Source organism: Fomitopsis serialis, assembly GCF_022376445.1.
Source record: "Fomitopsis serialis strain Sig1Antser10 chromosome Unknown B0H18scaffold_151, whole genome shotgun sequence".
NCBI lineage: Eukaryota > Fungi > Basidiomycota > Agaricomycetes > Polyporales > Fomitopsidaceae > Fomitopsis > Fomitopsis serialis.
The window spans coordinates 19,472-36,294 of record NW_025955111.1 but is presented as its reverse complement, the minus strand read 5'-3'; the positions used below and the strand labels follow the sequence as shown (position 1 = coordinate 36,294).

The 16,823-nt window shown below is 55.2% G+C and overlaps 6 protein-coding genes across 6 annotated transcripts; 4 read left to right on the top strand and 2 right to left on the bottom strand.

Moving 5' to 3' along the window:
- Positions 1-624: 624 nt before the first annotated feature.
- On the top strand, positions 625-1,679 carry B0H18DRAFT_1125322 (uncharacterized protein; the record flags this gene model as incomplete). The annotated part of the gene is made up of 7 exons (XM_048035001.1): positions 625-660; positions 734-939; positions 994-1,027; positions 1,080-1,172; positions 1,228-1,292; positions 1,350-1,513; positions 1,573-1,679. The coding sequence occupies 7 exons, from the start codon at positions 625-627 to the stop codon at positions 1,677-1,679; spliced, it is 705 nt and encodes a 234-aa protein (XP_047886743.1).
- Positions 1,680-2,442: 763 nt separating this feature from the next.
- B0H18DRAFT_1044088 (uncharacterized protein) lies at positions 2,443-2,772 on the bottom strand (the record flags this gene model as incomplete). Its single annotated transcript, XM_048030703.1, has 2 exons — positions 2,443-2,618; positions 2,678-2,772. A coding segment is annotated over one exon (176 nt), but the record flags the coding sequence as incomplete, so codon positions are not given.
- Positions 2,679-3,828, bottom strand: B0H18DRAFT_886648 (NAD(P)-binding protein; the record flags this gene model as incomplete). The annotated part of the gene is made up of 7 exons (XM_048041131.1): positions 2,679-2,699; positions 2,760-2,923; positions 3,001-3,072; positions 3,131-3,369; positions 3,423-3,529; positions 3,580-3,726; positions 3,787-3,828. 7 exons carry the CDS (start codon positions 3,826-3,828, stop codon positions 2,679-2,681), a joined length of 792 nt encoding a protein of 263 aa, XP_047886741.1.
- A 3,119-nt stretch (positions 3,829-6,947) lies between these two features.
- B0H18DRAFT_940438 (cytochrome P450 monooxygenase) lies at positions 6,948-9,261 on the top strand. The gene is made up of 11 exons (XM_048041874.1): positions 6,948-7,045; positions 7,098-7,282; positions 7,337-7,410; positions 7,466-7,540; positions 7,599-7,674; positions 7,730-8,040; positions 8,095-8,221; positions 8,279-8,486; positions 8,538-8,777; positions 8,826-8,972; positions 9,020-9,261. Exons 2-11 carry the CDS (start codon positions 7,099-7,101, stop codon positions 9,093-9,095), a joined length of 1,518 nt encoding a protein of 505 aa, XP_047886740.1. The 5' UTR covers positions 6,948-7,045; position 7,098; the 3' UTR covers positions 9,096-9,261.
- Positions 9,262-10,002: 741 nt separating this feature from the next.
- B0H18DRAFT_1044060 (UbiA prenyltransferase family-domain-containing protein) lies at positions 10,003-12,167 on the top strand. Its single transcript, XM_048030702.1, has 8 exons — positions 10,003-10,277; positions 10,363-10,635; positions 10,696-10,848; positions 10,912-11,029; positions 11,088-11,176; positions 11,231-11,330; positions 11,387-11,666; positions 11,731-12,167. The coding sequence occupies exons 1-8, from the start codon at positions 10,166-10,168 to the stop codon at positions 11,806-11,808; spliced, it is 1,203 nt and encodes a 400-aa protein (XP_047886739.1). The 5' UTR covers positions 10,003-10,165; the 3' UTR covers positions 11,809-12,167.
- A 1,734-nt stretch (positions 12,168-13,901) lies between these two features.
- On the top strand, positions 13,902-15,330 carry B0H18DRAFT_122192 (uncharacterized protein). The gene is made up of 3 exons (XM_048036730.1): positions 13,902-14,139; positions 14,202-15,014; positions 15,066-15,330. The coding sequence occupies exons 1-2, from the start codon at positions 14,002-14,004 to the stop codon at positions 14,997-14,999; spliced, it is 936 nt and encodes a 311-aa protein (XP_047886738.1). The 5' UTR covers positions 13,902-14,001; the 3' UTR covers positions 15,000-15,014; positions 15,066-15,330.
- Positions 15,331-16,823: the final 1,493 nt, after the last annotated feature.

Below are 16,823 nucleotides of genomic sequence, written 5' to 3'. Positions count from 1 at the left end.
ACTGTGCGCTGAAGACTTCCACAGAAGGTGTCCTAGCCCCGCGCTATCAATGCGTGAGAATGCTTTCAATACGCCCTGTACGGCCCAGTTCTCACAGACCGACGACTTGTAGGTGTCGCTTGTAAGTATCGCAGCGTCATAGTTCGACAAGGACCTATGACACTGGGGTGTTCAGAGCCCTGACTCGGCGTGAAGTCCCCCCACTGCTTTTCCGGGTCTGCTGAACTTCATCCGGGCGCTAGTGTCCGTACTATTCAAGATTTAATGAGCGCCAGTATGCATACGGTAGCATGTTCGACTTGGACTTGCAAAACACCGGACGAAACAATTCCGCGGAAGCCCGTAATTTATATGTCTGGCCGCGGGGTAACAGAGGGAGAGCAATGCCGCCGAACTGCTCACCGCAAGTATGGCCCGAGGATAGGGATTACTTGACACGCAGGATCGTCGCACCCGAACTCACCCTTACGGCACAATGAAGAATCTGACCGTGCTGGTGTCCATATCATGTTGTGGACCCGCTCTACCAGGCGCCCTGCATGATTTATATGGATTTAAGTGTTGCAGGACCGGTACTGCAAGACTCTACTCGTTGATCTGGACGTGTTGAAGTGCACGTCGACCATGTTCGCCACTACCCGTGATTGGGTTTTCCCAAAGGTACCCTCCAGCCACGGATTTTAAAGCAAGCCAGCTGATCTCTCGGCGAGCAGGTTGAGATGCTACCCTCGAGTACGACGAGGAAGGCTGGCAGGTCTGCTTCAGCGGCGCGAGAAGACACAAGGTGCTCGTTTCGACGCCAGAGAAGTTCATGTTCCGTTGCCAGTATAATCCTAAAGACCCTATCACTGGGGCTGGCAAGCTGAGCAGTGACTGCGTCTCAAATGAGCTGTCCGACATCTTGCTGATCGCTGCATCAGTGGCATTTCCTCCGCTTCAGTGAGTACGCGGAAGTGTGGGCGTAGAGCCTATTGACGAGCATATTACCTGCAGCTGGCACCGAGATCAGACTGAGTACTTCGACATTGTGCGTATACCTGACAGCCTTCACTTCTGTGCCTCGGTCAACATGCCTACAGATCCAAGGACGCGTGGGCTATGTACTTGATGGTCAAGAAGGCTATGCGTCAGCCGGAGACCAAGTCGTTATACCTTCCGGGGCCATCCACACTGTGAGCCTAACTGTCTCCGGCCTCGTATACTCATCGGACTTACCCTGACATCCAGTTCTGGTGTGATCCGACGTCAGAAAAGGACCTCATTATGGACATCACCTCCAAGCCAGGCCAGGGGTACATCTTCCGCTCAGTCCAGCAACACGGCACCTGACGATGCGCGCCTCGCTACAGACTGGACGAGGCCTGGATCAACAGCACGTACGGCATCATGGAGTCCCACTATCGCGCCAACATCCCCGTGAGCTTTTCGCAGCTCATGGTCATGTGGGACAAGGCATCCTCGGTCCCGGGAGAATACCCGCGCATCCTGGGCCTCGCCATCGTGTTCTTCTTCGGTAAGTGCCTGGTCCCGTTCTACAACGGAGTGCTCGATATTGAGGTGAGTTTTACAAAGGTCACATCATCGGCAGGCTCGCGGGATACAAGGGTTCTTACCCCGTCTACTCTGGTACGCCGACCGTCTCTCGAGCTCTCGGAGCAAAGCCAGGCTCACACAATTGAGACGCATAAAGCCCTTCATCCTCTATTCGCGCTAGTGCTCTGGTTTATACTAATAATTGCTCGGGTTCTCGGTCGGTCGGTCGATGCTTGTACATTCTGTACTGTTAGAACATAATGCCATCTCGGATCATGGATGTACCTGTTCGCCCTGCTCGCTATGCAACGGATACAGTGGGGGCCGCTTGAGGGAGGAACTGTTATGTAAATAGTGAACACCGTTTTACGTTGCATGTGCTCTACACGGTACTGTCATGAATAGATGGAAATCTCCTCCGAGTCCTTCAGCTGGGAAGCCACCAAGTTCCATACGTAGTAGCGCACACGTAATTCCGCTTACGCTTCCCACATTCAAGGATTCCGAGATTGCAGTCAGATTGACACTGACAGGTACTGGCGAGACACAAGTAGTCGTTGTGTTAGACGGGAGCTACGCAGTGCAGAGAAGCGTCGGCGTGTATGGACATGGACGCGACTCTGCATGTGACCACGGCCCACTGTGTCGTACATATGAACAGATGAATGCGAACTTTCGCCGACGGTGTGGACACGGCGCTGTATCGCCCTCGCAGCGTTGTCTATTTCCACAAGATGCCCTGTCCCCGAGTCCCTCAGTACTTTTCTCAACCTGCATTCTTTCCTCCTCATCTCGCGCGGGTGTCATGCAGTCGGAACTCGGCAAAGTACGGGCTACCAAAGGTCGTGTCTTGACCGTACAGGGCATGGAAATTTGGAATGCGATTTCACGCACATGCTGTCGCAAGACTCAGATTCGGGAGCGCATGCATGCATGCAGCTTGGAGGGTCGACGACGGGTCTGACGAGATCTGGCTTCGGAACCCCACCTTCCATGTGCTCGTGTCCGAGGACAGTGGGCATGCAGAGCAACGAACAACGGCGACATTTCACTGGAGAAGGACATGGCATACAGCATACAGATACGCTTTACACATTCATACCATCGCTCGCAAGCACTCCACACCCACGCCACGCCACCGGCACCTACAGCCACTCCTTGTTTCCCTGCACCAACCAACGGATCAGCAAACGCGTCGCACGCACGCACGGCCGCCCCGAACTCACCCAGTGGCTCAGCGTCTGGCCGTTGTGCTCCGGCTTGAGGCCGTGGAGGACCTTGAGCATGGCCCCGACGGACTCGTGCGGCTCGATGGGGCCCTTCCAGTGCGGGCTGACGGACAGGAAGTCTTGCGCCTGCTTCAAGAGGAGGGGCATCACCTCCGGCGGGGCTGCGGCGTGCGGGGAGGGAGGAAGGAGGATATCGCGTGAGTGGAGGGGGAGCGGAGCAGAGGGGGGTTGGACTTACGAGGGGCCTCAGCGGTGTTGACGACGCCCGGGCTGACCGCGACGAAAATGAAGCCCTCGTCCTTGAGCGCCACTGCACGCGCGCCAGTCAGCGCTCCCCAGAACAGCACGCACACGGGCGGGGCACTCACGCGCGTACTTGACGTTCACCATGTCGAGCGCGCACTTGGTCACGCAGTACGCGGTGCGGCCGGAGAAGCCCGAGGCGAGGTTGAACGCGGCGTCGCCGAGGCCGGACCAGAGGGAGAAGACCTTCTTGAGCGCGCCCCTGCGGAGGAGCGGGAGGAAGGCGTTGATGGTGAGCATCGGCCCGATCACGTTCGTGTGCCAGTTCTGGGTGAAGTCGTCGACCAGCTCCGCGTCGGACTCGCTGGGCGGGGCCGGGTGAGCGGGATGATGGGGAGGGGGGAGGGGGAGGCTTACAACTCGGTGATGGTGTGGAAGGCGTGCCCGTCGTTTTGGTAGGCGGCGTTGTTGATGAGGATGTCGAGCGACCCGCCGGTGACCTCTGCGGTTGCCTGGGCGGCTGCCTGGAACGCTGTGAGCAGCACGGAGCCACGCTCGTCGAGAATGGACGCACCTTCAGAGAGGCGGAGTTGGTGGTGTCTGCCTTGAAGACATGGAGGTTCTTGTCCTGAATCGCGACGAGCCCGCTCGACTTGGCGGGGTTGCGCGCGAGGGCGATGACGACGTTGCCCTCGGCGAGGAGTTGTTTCACGAACTCCAACTAGCAACAGCCGCGATGAGTATGGACGAGCGCGGTGTGGTACGCGGCATGCACGCTTACACCAAGCCCGCGGGACGCGCCTGCAACGACGATGGACGGCATTCTGGTACTTAGGTTCGATGGGGGGGCGCTGAGTATCTAGGGCAGGTGCTGGAAAGCAGCGTTGTGCACAGCGACCTTTATAGGTGTCCTGGACACAGACCGCGCCTAGCCTGAGGACGGTCGGCATCCGAAGTGTGGACTTAGAACTGTAGGTGCAACGTCTGTGCTGATCGGGCGATGTGCGATGTGAAATGCAGACTGACGTGCGCTGCCACTTCCGGAAGGAACACCAACCGAAACCGACAGCCACCGTCTGCGCTGGCAAGTCTTCTTCCTCCTGTCTGTGGTCTCTGGTGTCGATTTCTCGGTATAAAGCCTAGTCACAATGGCCTAGGAGGTCGCGCAGAAGGGCGATGGTGGTCGATGAGGCTCGCTGAGACCCGGATATTCCTGCGCCCAGCGGCGCTACATCCGTATACGGGCGGCCGACGTCACAGGGGAGACTTCTCTTGAGCGCCGATGCAATATTGGCCGTATGTGTAGTAACGGATGTGGTTGAAGCGGCAGGCCTTGCTGTTGTACAGAGCACCGAGAATCGTCCATTCTAAATCAGCACGTCGCTCAAGGACGGCACTTCGACGTCCGCATCCTGGCAGAGCTTTGAATCTGCTGAAATCGCAGGCTGCCCCTCGCTGTGTTCGACGCCGCATCCGGATGCAATCGTGCACGAAATATGCTGCTCTGCGTGCCGAAGACACAGAACGCAACTCTATTACGAAGCATGAGCATGCGCCATCTTCACGAGGAGCGAGCACCCACCAGAGCGATATGAGTGGCCACGGCAGGACTGTAGCTTTGCGATCCGCGGACGTGCCAGCGAAGAAGCTGCATACAAGTCCGACATCGGGAAACCATTCCCGGGTTATTCGGCGGGCTTCATTTTTTGAGCTTCAGGCGTGACAAAGCGGGTAAGTATTCATCCTTGTGCGTGGTAGATATACCGCGTCAATCCGTCCTGAGAGATGTTACAGTTCAATGCGAGTTGTCGTACAGTATGACCTGGTACTACTACGTGTAGTTCGCATGCCAACTTGCTGCGCGAACCATGTGACGAGAGTAGTTCCGAAAGGGGCAAGTGCAAAGTGATTTGTACCGGATTCGGTCATCAAGCTGAAACTGTGGTTGCTAAGATTGATTGGGGAACATGCGCGTTGTGTACCATGTACCGTGCAAGATACAGCAGTGCAACCGCTCTTCAGCGCACGACTTGAACAAGACAACGAACATCAGCGAACATCATCCTCTCCCTGCAAGGCGCGCCAGAGGATCCGGTTCGGCTCAGCTCCCATTCGAAACGATCCGGACTCTCTGACACGTCGCCGTGTCCGAATCCGGTACGAAACGTTTAAACCCTCTTTACTCTCGACTCTCGAGCCCGAGGTCGCTGCTGTATTGTTGCTCTAGGCCCTCTGATCATGCACCATTCGCCACAACGTTTCAAAGGTTTACATAAGTAGCCTCGTGGCCCCCGACTTTGAATCCCGCACAGACCATCTCCACCGCTCTCACGAGACACAATCATGTCAAGACACGAGCCCCCTACTACCTCCTCAGCGTACGGGTTACTGTTCCATGGGCTATGTTTGCCGCGTATCTGAGAGCTCATACAATATCGCCAGACACGCACGGGCGGGGGTCTAACATACCTTGCGAGCGACCCAGTCATTCCGGCCGCGGAATGTTTGGCTGGCCACCGACGCTAGGCTTGGCACGGTAGACACTTGATTGGAACATCGAAGAGGTAACTAGGGCCGTGTGCACTTCTGCGCTCGTGGTGGCGATTAGCCGAGGTGCAGTAGGAGTCGAACGACGAACACAGGTCCTGTTTACGCTCGACGCCCCATTCAACCGGTCAGCGCCCAGCCTCGGACCGCGGAAGTTTGGCGAGGGTCACTTACACTAAGCTCGACGCCTCTCCCACGAGCATCCGTCGAGAAGTACGGTACCGTCAGGGTGAGTCGCTCATAACGGCTGATCAGGATTCCGTGCAAGGTACTCACGAGCCTGTAGAACGCATGAACTCTCCGAGCCAGTCCTAAGGACAAACTGAGTGTTGGCGGAGAAGTTGCTATCGAACAATGCCTTCGACGCGATGTTGTCATGGCTCACTACGCATTCGTGACCTTCGTACGCCGGACACGCCGCACCATCGACTGAGATGAACGCGGATCGCGTACTGTATCTTCGCACAGCGGGCGACGGGCCCGGCGATCGCTAGTCTCGCACCAGGAGATTTAGCAATGCGAGATATTTCCAGACACGAGACGGACCCCGAACCACGTTCCCTTCGTGTCATCCGACCCCGTTCTTGGGATTCGCATACGTTTGGAACTCGCGCATTCAACCCCATTTAACCCGGGACGCTGATCCAGTATGGGCGTCTACGTCCATTGAATCAGCCCGTCCTTACCTAGCGGGGACGTCTTCACCGGAAGACAGCGGTGCGTATGATTCTTGGTGGTGCAACATCAGTGCAAACTTATTGTCTTATGGCGTATGTGTGTAGCGCGTCTTGGTTCTGCAGAACTTGGTCCCAACGGCGTCCATAGGTCATTCTATCCCCTTAGAGTTCTCGAAGGGACAGGTTATGCGTCCGACAGTGTCTCCTGACACTGTCTTGTGGAGTCCCCCATCGGTGTCATGTTCGGTGGGCGCTGGCGCTCCTTCAGCATTTGCGATGATATATGTAGTGTCTTTACTGCGGCTGAACCGTGTCTCGTGAAATTCGTCCGCGGGGGGCTGAGTACCAGGTCTGTATCTTTCACATAACATACGGGCGTCATTGACTTTCCTGCTAGATCTGGTCCCGGACACATCTCATGGCTGGCGTCATCAGTCCCTGCGAGTGTCAATTTTGAGACTGTGCTTCTTGACGCGGTGGACTGATCACAGTGGCGTCCCGTCCAAGCCCCGCACCCGCTTCCACATCACAGTCAAATTGTACAACCATATGCGATTCCAACTCCATACAGCGATAGTGCCAGAAGACGGTGTCGGCCTACGAGATAGCCGCTGGTAATGCAAGGTTCCTGTGCGGGGGTGGCCTACTACCCTTCTTAGGGACATACGGTATTACTTAGTCGCGCTGTACGGGCGGTGGACCGGGCCCACCGTACGAATATATAACTAACAGGGCTTGAGTTCGTGCCTCTGACGAGTCCTGCCCAGGTATTCCTTCAAGCACAGCGTGTCGTCAGCTCAGAAGACCTAACTCTAGGTGGCGTATTGCAATGGTACTGCTACAGCGAGTGCTGATGGCTATCCCACAGAATGTTGGAAACACCGTTTCTGCTCGCCCTAGCCTGCCTCGCGGTTGGCGTCATCGGGACCCTCGTTCAGCACCGCGAGAAGAACCTGCCGCCGGGCCCTACGCGTATTCCGCTGCTGGGGAACGCATGGCACGTGCCGGTGGAGAAGTCGTGGATGTACTTCCACTCGCTGTGCCAGAAATACGGTGAGTCACTCGTGGTGCTGCGTGGTTCGGTGCATAGTGCTAAGGGATGTGTAGGACCTATGGTCATGCTCAAGGCACTTGACAATGATATACTGGTGCTGGACAACGCGGAGGACATCCAGGAGCTGGTAAGACGATCGATAGCACTTCGGACGAGTCATGTCTGATGGACGGCATGTGTAGCTCGTGAAGCGCTCGAACAATTACTCGTCGAGGAAGCAGCTCATCTATGCAGGCAAGTACCGCTCGGGAAACAAAGTCAGTAATCAAATGTCAATGCGCCCTCGTTCATGTTTGACGTTGACCCTTCCACCAGCGCCTCGTTCTCCTGCCCTACGGACCACTTCTTAAGAAGTATCGCGCTGCTGTGCACACGATGATGAACCCGAAGGGTTAGTGGCGCAAATCGCAATCCATTTCAAAGTCCCTGACAGAACCCCGCTCCAGCTGTCGGCGCATATGAGCGTCTTCAAGAGCGCGGCTCGATGGTGCTGCTCCAAAGTATCCTGAACGACCCTAGCAAGGCGTACATCAACATCAAGCGGTTCACCGCGGAGACGCTCTTCACTCTGATCTACGGCAAGGGCTTCGGGAGCGAGGAGGACCTGCGCACTGTGCTGCACATCCTCGAGACGTTCATCCAGGACATGCACCCGTTCGCGCACATGGTCGATAGGATGCCCATCCTCGATTGGCTGCCGGACTTCCTGGCGCCGTGGCGCGACGAGGCGCGCAAGAAGGGCGAGTACGAACATAAGGTTGGGGCGTCCCTGATGTGAAAAGAGCTGTTCTAATGGTACTGTACATCACAGTTCTACAGCCGCCTTCTCAAGGATGTCAAGGCACGGATGGACTCGGGCGCGCACGTCCAGTGCTTCGCTGCTAACCTCTGGGAGAACGTGGAGCAACTTGGTCTCGATGAAGACTCCTTGGCGTATGGTAAGAGTTATGCGGTATCTGTCCCTCGTAGTTACGTTGCTAAAGACCTCTGACTAGTTGCTGGCTCCGCATTTGAGGCGGGAACAGACAACACTGCTGGAGTCATGTTGTGGTTCCTCGTGGCCATGATGCACTACCCTGCCGTGCTAAAGCGGGCGCGCGCGGAGCTCGATGAGGTCCTCGGTGCTAATGGCGATACTGCGCCGTGCTATCACCACCTCGATCAACTCCCATACTGTTTGGCGCTTGTCAAGGAGGTACTCCGGTGAGCTCGGGTTTCGGGAAGTGCCTGGCGTGCTGCTGACTTGATCCCTAGATGGATGCCAGTTGCTCCGCTGTCAGCACCCCATTACAGTCTGAAAGATGACGTCTACAAGGGCTTCCGCATTGGCGCAGGGACGACCGTAATACCGAACATCTGGGCTATCCACCACGATGCGACCCTCTTCTCTGACCCGTTCGAGTTCAACCCCGAGAGGTTCCTCATGGCAAAAGAGGATATACGGCCTGAGTCGTCGTTGAATGAGGGACACTCTGCCTTCGGCTTCGGGAGGAGGTGAGGTATAGCGTCGTCGGAGCGATGTAGTTTCTGACATTTGTACAGGGTTTGCCCTGGGCAACACTTCGCCGCGAAGTCCGTCTGGGTTGGTATGGTGCGCCTCATGTGGGCTTTCGAGATCAATCCTCCCATGGACGTCAACAAGAAGCCCATCTTGCCGGATGTCGGTGCGTGCCGTTCAGGGCTGACTGCGTAAGCGCGTTCATTACTATCTGTGATCGGCAGCTGATAGGATCCAGTGAACCGGCACACTTCGACGTCGTTCTTACCCCGCGCTCAGAGCGGCACATTCAAACCATTCAGCGGGACTCCTGAACGTTCGGCAGGTTATAGTAGACGCGTCGCAAATGTTCCAGTCCCGTATATACGCAAGATGTGTTCGACGCTCTGTATTGCTCATTGACTCCGGGTCATGTGTAATTTGTGTACTCTTGACAAATGTCATGTCTGTCTTCAGCGGTTGCTGAGAGTTGTCATGCTGAAAGCTGCCAGTGCGGCGCTGCTTCTCAGCGTCCGCGTGACCCGGCGCGCCTACCAGATGAAGCGCTCCGAGTGACGTGCCAGGAGAGGTCCGAGTCTATTCGACCTTGATTCGCCGAGGAATTCTCTCTTTCGACGCGGTTCGCACTCGCCAGTGGTGTCTTTTCTGTAGTGTCTCGTACGACCTGGGTCTACAGCATTTCGGTCCTTGTCAGGCTTACTCGTATCGTTACCACGCTCATTGGCAGGTAGTCAGAAGTTCGAAGGTACAGGTTCGCTGCCAGTGTGAGTTAACAGTGCAGGCCTGCCAGCGTGCGCCTGTACATTGACTATTCAAATGCCACCGCCACTCCGACTCGGGGATCACTATGCATAGCAGAATGATAAGATAGCAACGGGTCCAGTCACAACTCCTTATGGTCTTTGTGAGTGAGCTCCGTATTTTGCGCGACCGATCTCTACATAGCGTCTTACCATGAGATCCAGATCATTCCGATCATGGAATATTGGCAGACCTATGGCCGCTTTAAGCTGCTTGCGGGCGGAGGTACTCAGGGCCCTACTCCCTTCGGTACAGTTCGACCCACACCAATTGACGACGTCCGAGCCGTCCGATCAGTATGTACGAAGTCCATCACCTATTTCCCGCATGCGAGCTGACTCTTTGATTTCGCTGTCTCGAGCACTGGCACCTTTGGCAAGCACCCAATACTTGGTGCCGTTTTACACTGATACTGTACCAGTGGCGATGATCGAAATACGAGGGTGCGCACCCTCGATCCTCAACTAGGGTCACTGGCTGGCGATCTCAGCGTCGAGTCAGCGAGAAGCTGGACCAGCGGTAGTTCTGTCGCGCTCACTAGGAATTGGAAAGTCCTCAGGCTTTCTGACACGGCGTCACCGAGATGAAGGCCGCTACAACCCCGCTGTACATTTGTCTTCGGGCGACATACCGCCACTCCAGGGTGCAATGCTCTGGCCGATACCAGCTTCGCGCTGAACTAGAAGTACCAACAAGTGCGCCACTTTATTCCACCACTGATGCCGTCTGTCAGCTTTGTATTGATATTCTGTTTCCTGTTTCATACGTGTTACCGAGCAGTGAAGTCAGTAGTCAGCGCCACTGACACGCTCTTTCAGAAAACCAGAAAGGACGGCGTACTCCCACGAAGTCATGTATATAAGGTCTCCCGTCTCTTGTTGCATGGCAGGCAAAGACCCCTAGCAGCAGCCATGTCTACAGTGTCTGATCCAAGCATCCCTCTACTCAAGAAGGACTCGCCAGCTAAGGCCAAACCGATGTGGAAGTTATACTTGGAACTGAGCAGGTTGCATGTTTGGCCCGGAGGAACCAACTTGTTCTTCCTGCCGTGCGGTACGTAATGCCACCTTTCCAGCTGTGAACTGCACTGGCATTGAACACATCCACCCGCAGTTTGGGGCTATCTCCTGGCTTCCCGCAACAATCCTCCACAAGCGGACACGCTTATCCGTCATTTCGTGTTGCTTTTGGGCTTCTCTACGCTCATAGGCAGCGCTACTTGCGTGATCAATGACATTTGCGACCGGGAGCTCGACCGTCTAGTAGGTAAGTACAAACTTCGGGCAATGTGCGTCATGTTTGGCTCATAATGCCTTTCCGCCTCGCTAGAACGGTGCAAGACCCGTCCGATCGCGTCTGGCGCAGTTTCGGTCTTTGGAGCAACGGTCTTCCTACTGGTTCAAGTCGGTCTCTGTGTATGGATCCTCACCATGCTTAACCCTACTGCGTGAGTGAACCTTAATTAGAAGTTCACGAGATCGATATGAACCATATGTGGATGACAGCATGATATGTGGCCTCTTCGGTCTCTTCGTGTTCCACGGCTTTTACCCGCTGATGAAGCGGTTGACCAATTGGCCCCAAGCATATCTGGGTACGTGCCCTCCTATTACTACGTGAGCTTAATCTTACATGATCACTGTGGCAGGCCTTGCTATGAACTGGGGCCTGCCGACTACGTGGCTTATCATAGCGCCGCAGGACGTGAGTTCGCCCGTGCCGTGGGTGCTTACTTTCGGAGCGTTGTGGTGTGTATCTTATATGTTTATGTCGCGGAGAAAGTGCTGATGTGACTATTCCTCAGCTGGACAATGGTGTACGACACGATCTACGCTTGCCAGGACCGCGAGGACGACATCAAGGCAGGCGTCAAGTCTACTGCTGTCCTCTTCGGTTCCTGGATCAGACCGATTCTCGCCGTCTTCGGCATCATGTTCATTGCGACCCTGGTGTACACTGGCATCGAAACCAACATGACCCTCCCTTACTACGTCATCGGGGTCGCCGGGACCGCTTTGCACACCCTCTGGCAGGTGACGACGTTCGATCCCAACGATGGTCTCGATTGTGCCATGAAGTTTGTGGTAAGTCTACTTCAAGAACTATGAGCGTGGGGCGAAGAATAGCTCACTCACTGTCATATGTCAGGGTAACGGTAACCTCGCCCTCATCTACACCGTGGGCTTGATTGCCGCGATATATATGCCGGACCTGTTCAAGTTCTAGTTGATCTCACAGGTTGCAACATCGACGTCCTACTGGCTATCTGCGCAGTCCACGGATCCATTCACTGTCCTCCGAATCATCTCGCGTCATGACTGAATTCACATTCCTGTCGTCTTGCTCGATTGAAAACGCATTGCATCGAGATGTACGCGGTCGTATTTTTGTATTATCGTGATCAACTTTGAGATAGAAACCTGTACATTTTTGTCAGCACTGGCATAATGACTGAGACTCCCGGGCCCTTGAATCACACATATCTCGTCGATGGTGCCCGCCGCGCTGCGTACCGTGCCTTGACATGCAACTCACGGCGGCACAACAGATTCAAGTTGACATCCGGATGGCTCGAAGCGTCACGCATAAATCCTGAAGTAACTGTACACCAATGGTAGTTGAACGCTGGTAGCAGGGTCAGATGTGAAGAAAGATCAGGGACTAGCTTGGGCCGAGCCTGAGGTCTGCGTAGTAGTAGCGGAACGTCCGCTCGGCAACCAGTACCGTCAGGCTTTGGGGAGAGTGAAGGTACTGAGGTGTACTAGCAACCAGGCCTGTCAATGGAGACGAGCTCGTGCACTTGCACCATTCATGCATTATATATCTTACATGCACTCTATACATTCACGTACTAGGCAGAAGGAATTGATCTCGGCCACCTTCCCTTGACTGCCTCCGTCTGCCTGGCAGTGCTCATCATGCTGGGAAATGATACAACGTTTGATTGCTTCAGTCATACTAGTAGGCGAGTTCTCCAAGTTTAGACGGTGAGCTGAACTCGAGAGCAACCCATTTATATCATGTCCCGCTACTTTCTATATATGGCAATATCCGTGCGGTGGCCCTGTACAGCTTGGTTCGGACTCTATCGGTCTCCGGATGTACCGTTGTCAAGAGCTTGCGGTCACAGAGCTGCCCAACGAGTGCCACAACGACTTGGTGTCACCGCCCTCTCCTGCTTGTTCCTTGACTTGCAGGCACGCACGATGTCCACCACGTCTTATCTCTTCGCCGCCGAGTTGCACCGCCGCGGACCACACCACGAACAAGTGTGGTACAGCCGCACGCGCAGACGCAGCTACAGTGTCAACGTGGCTCAAGATAGGAGTCTATTGAGAGCCTGGGTACTCTGGAGCGTATCTCTACGTATTCGTCCGCGGACATGTAGCACCTATGTGGTCCTTATCTTGGGCGTCACACGTACTTCAAGTTAGCTTCCACCAGGAGATCCTCGTAAAACTTCGATTTTCCGATCGATTCGACGGCTTATAACAGGCATTGCGAAGTGAGTCGGACAAGTTCTCGGACGCGAATCGTGTCGAGTAGATTGACCATAGTCAAAAACACAGCCTATGTACGACCGCACTCCGCCGCCACACAGTTTGCGTCCAGCACGGAACTTAAAAGGTACGACCACGATGAGGGGATACACGTCGGTGAGAGCCACGACGGCGGTCATAATTCATTACGTTGACACTGGCAATCGCCGTGCGGCTCAGCGTGCCTGGCGACCTCAATCCCATAGGACCACTAGAGCACCGATAACTCCAGGAGCAGGGAAGCTGTCAGTGTGGCCTGCTATGCTCCCATGCATATGACTGCGCTGCGTCCTGTGCACTGCTCACGACGCACGGCCCGAGGCTTATCAGGCACATGAGCTCGTACTCACCGATCAAACTCTGGCTGCAATTTCCCCCGTCCCTCCCTCTTCAAAGACTCAGGGTTTGCCATGGAGGACATCGCTGCACTTGGCAATAATCCACAAGCCGTAACGGTCACCTCGGCGATGTCAGATACGGCAAGCATCCTCTCCCGCACGTCCAACACGACGAGCTCGGGATGGAGTTCGTCGTCCTCTCTGTCCACTTCGTCGAGCAGCTCCGCAAGCGGTCGAAGAACGGTATACTCACCCTCTACTCTTGATCACCACACACCTGACCACATCTGTCTCAGCGCTCTTCCGGACGAGGCGGCGTCGGCAACATCAGACAGGGCTCGAAAGACTGCCTCTCGATCATCGAGGCACCAGAGCCCGATGACGCCGTTTCGATCGCCAACGGTCGTGAGACGCCCGCAGCCAAGCCAACTAGCGTGAGCAGTGTCCAGCGGTATCCAGGCCAATTGTGCTGACTTGCCTTTCATTGTCAGGCGCACTCCACCGGGAGGAGCGGTGCAGGGAACATAATCTCTACGACAATCATGCGCGAGGCTAGCCGTGTGATAAGTCCCGACCAGCACGCTCTCACCGCTGCAATGGTATCCGCGCAGGAGGATACGGCGACGAGGTACGAGCGCATGCTGGTGAGCGCAAGTCAGGAAGCTGCGCGTCATGGAAGGGTGAGTTTCAGTCCGACTGTAGCAAGGACATCGGGCACTTACGTGGTCCCTGGCTTGTGTAGCATACACACGGAAGAGGCGGAGCGGGCAACTCCAAGGCCAAGCTGCCCAAGCTGCCCAAGCCTGCAAAGACGCGCTCAAAGTCACGATTGATCAATTACGGCTCTTTACGAGCCTCACGACGTACCTCCGTCAAGCTTGATACCCCAATACCCGAGGATACCGAGAACGTCGATACGATCATCAAGATCAGCAAGAAGGACCTGGGGAAGATGCGCAAAGTGTTTGCGAAATCGCTGCTCGCCTTACGCACCTCGTCTGCAGCGGCATCAGGTGTGGCTGCAGCTGCAGCCCCGTCCACCCCGCCCTCCTCAGTACTAGATATCACGTCGCCATCGCCTTCATCGTCGGTACCGTCGTCGCCCGAATCGTCGGTGGCTTCTGACTCAACTTCTCCGAGTTCCGTGCCTTCCAGCCCGCTAACGCCCAAGTCGGCCAGTAGCACATCCAGTGAGGACACGGCCAAGGACCCCACTGAGGTCACCATCGTGGCCATCGAGGATGATCCGGGAACAATCTTCTTCCCGCCCGACGAAGACACGCTTGCCCACCAGCTGGCGGCGCTTCAGCTGCGCAAGAGCTGGAAGCCGCGCGCCAGGCGCAGTACCTTATCCTCGTTGCGGAGCAACGCCGAGTCGGTCGCGTATGTCGATTTTGACCTGATGGATAGGCAGTGGGAAGACGAGCAGGAGGAGAGCGATGAAGAGAAGGACGAAGTAGGAGACGATGAGATCGCCATCTGCGAGCTGAGCTTGAACGAGGTGATGCAGGCGCTGCTCGAGGAAGCCAACAGTGGATGAAGCATCGATGAAGACGTGTGTGATACGGGGCTCTCCTGGTGGTTGTGTCTCTGATTCTGCTTTTAGACTTTGTACTTTTTAGGGCTGCTTGGTGCGGAGGTCTCAGCATTGGTGGCTGTGCGGCTGACTCGTTGATACTTCATGTCAGTTGCGGCCTGCTTGTCTGTGACTTCTGGGTGTTGTTCGCTTTGTTTACTTTTTCGCTCGTTGCATTCACGCTGTATCCATTTCCTTCTTGTTGTATGTTACCTGTAGCTTGTCCTGCCACTGTATGAAACATGAGTTTGTCGTGTCAGTCATGATAATGCAACCATACCTAAGTTATATCTGATACACGATTCAGAGAGACTGGCGAGAGCAGACTGGCAGTCAAAGTCACGGTGACTTGCCGCCGAGTGCGCACTGCGAACGGTGGCGTGGGGAGATCAAATCGTGCGTTTGGCTTCTCAGCCACTCGTTAATTATTATGTAACGGGCTCGATGTGTAAATATAAATTCGTCGGCTACCTCGCGTGGTTCAGTGCCGTCTGCTGCTTATCACCTTATCCGTAGATACGCACCGGTATGCTTCGTGAACCGCTGCCTATGGTGCGGGACGCCTAAGCGCCGCTACTTTTGCACAGTGGCCAAATTGACCCGGCACCGCATCAATAATAGGATTTAAATATTATATATATTCAGTTTACTCCATTTGTGGTGCTCCTCACCAAACGTGATGACACTTGTCCGATGTTGGGTATTGGAGGTCGAAAACGTTGGGTAGCCGAGGCCGATTTCGAGGGGTCCGGATGTTCGTACCCTTAGGGGAATTGCCGGCCGCGGGGCCTTCCTCACCGTGATGTCCCGCCGTCTGGCAATGCAGACATCAGCAGTCAGTGGACGAATGCTTATCGCATGGGGCTTGGAGCGAAGGACGCACGATTCCGTGTTCAGCTCCAAGCAGTACAAGTCCCACAGGCGTGTCCCAGAGACCCTTCAAGGTCACCCTTGCTCGCCAGTTCGACGCGGGTAGTACGTAGCGCCGACGTACTTACTATATCAGGATGTATAGACGCCCAGTGGCCAATTCTCGGTGTAACAACTTGCTCAATATCGTGTTTAAAAGAAATCTGTCTGGTAGGAAATTCCTACTCATCAAACGGAGTCGATCTACCAGAGCAGATTTAAAATCCGGTGAATATTGAAGCTACGATAACCGTTGTACATAAGTAGTGGTGGCTAGGCGTCCCGCACCATAGCAGCTTGCAGTCAGCACGGTTTTATAGTCAGTTATGTGACTTATGCCTCCCTGTGTGGCGGTGTCGTCGGAGATCGCCGCTCGGATTTTGCGGACCTTCGTCGCGCGCTGCCAGTGACACTGCCACGTGACTGGCAGCGTTGTTCCCGCCTCCCGGAAAGCAGGACACTCAGCAGCGGTAGCACATTCGTTGGTATCATTAATCGACCACTCCAATGTCCAAGCGTTCGATAGACTCTATGCTACCGTAAGTAAGTACTAGGAGGGCTGGCATCGCTCTGCACAGCATCTCGCGCAAAACTTCGACTAACTGTAAAAGGCAAGTATGTAAAGGGGCACGTTTCCAAGATCTAAGACATTGACCTCCAATACACCGCAGTCAGCCCCGTTCCGTGTTTTGAGACGGATGTCACCGAGCGTGCTTCCTTCCGACTTGTCGCTGCACATCCTGTTAAATCTGTTCCCCTTGCAGCCCATCTACTCCCCCTTTGAATGATATAGTACAGAAACTGCCGTTGCTGATGGGTAAGGACTCTAGTAGGGCATCACCGGACACGGAGTTGCGGACGCTGTCTGGCCGCGATTCC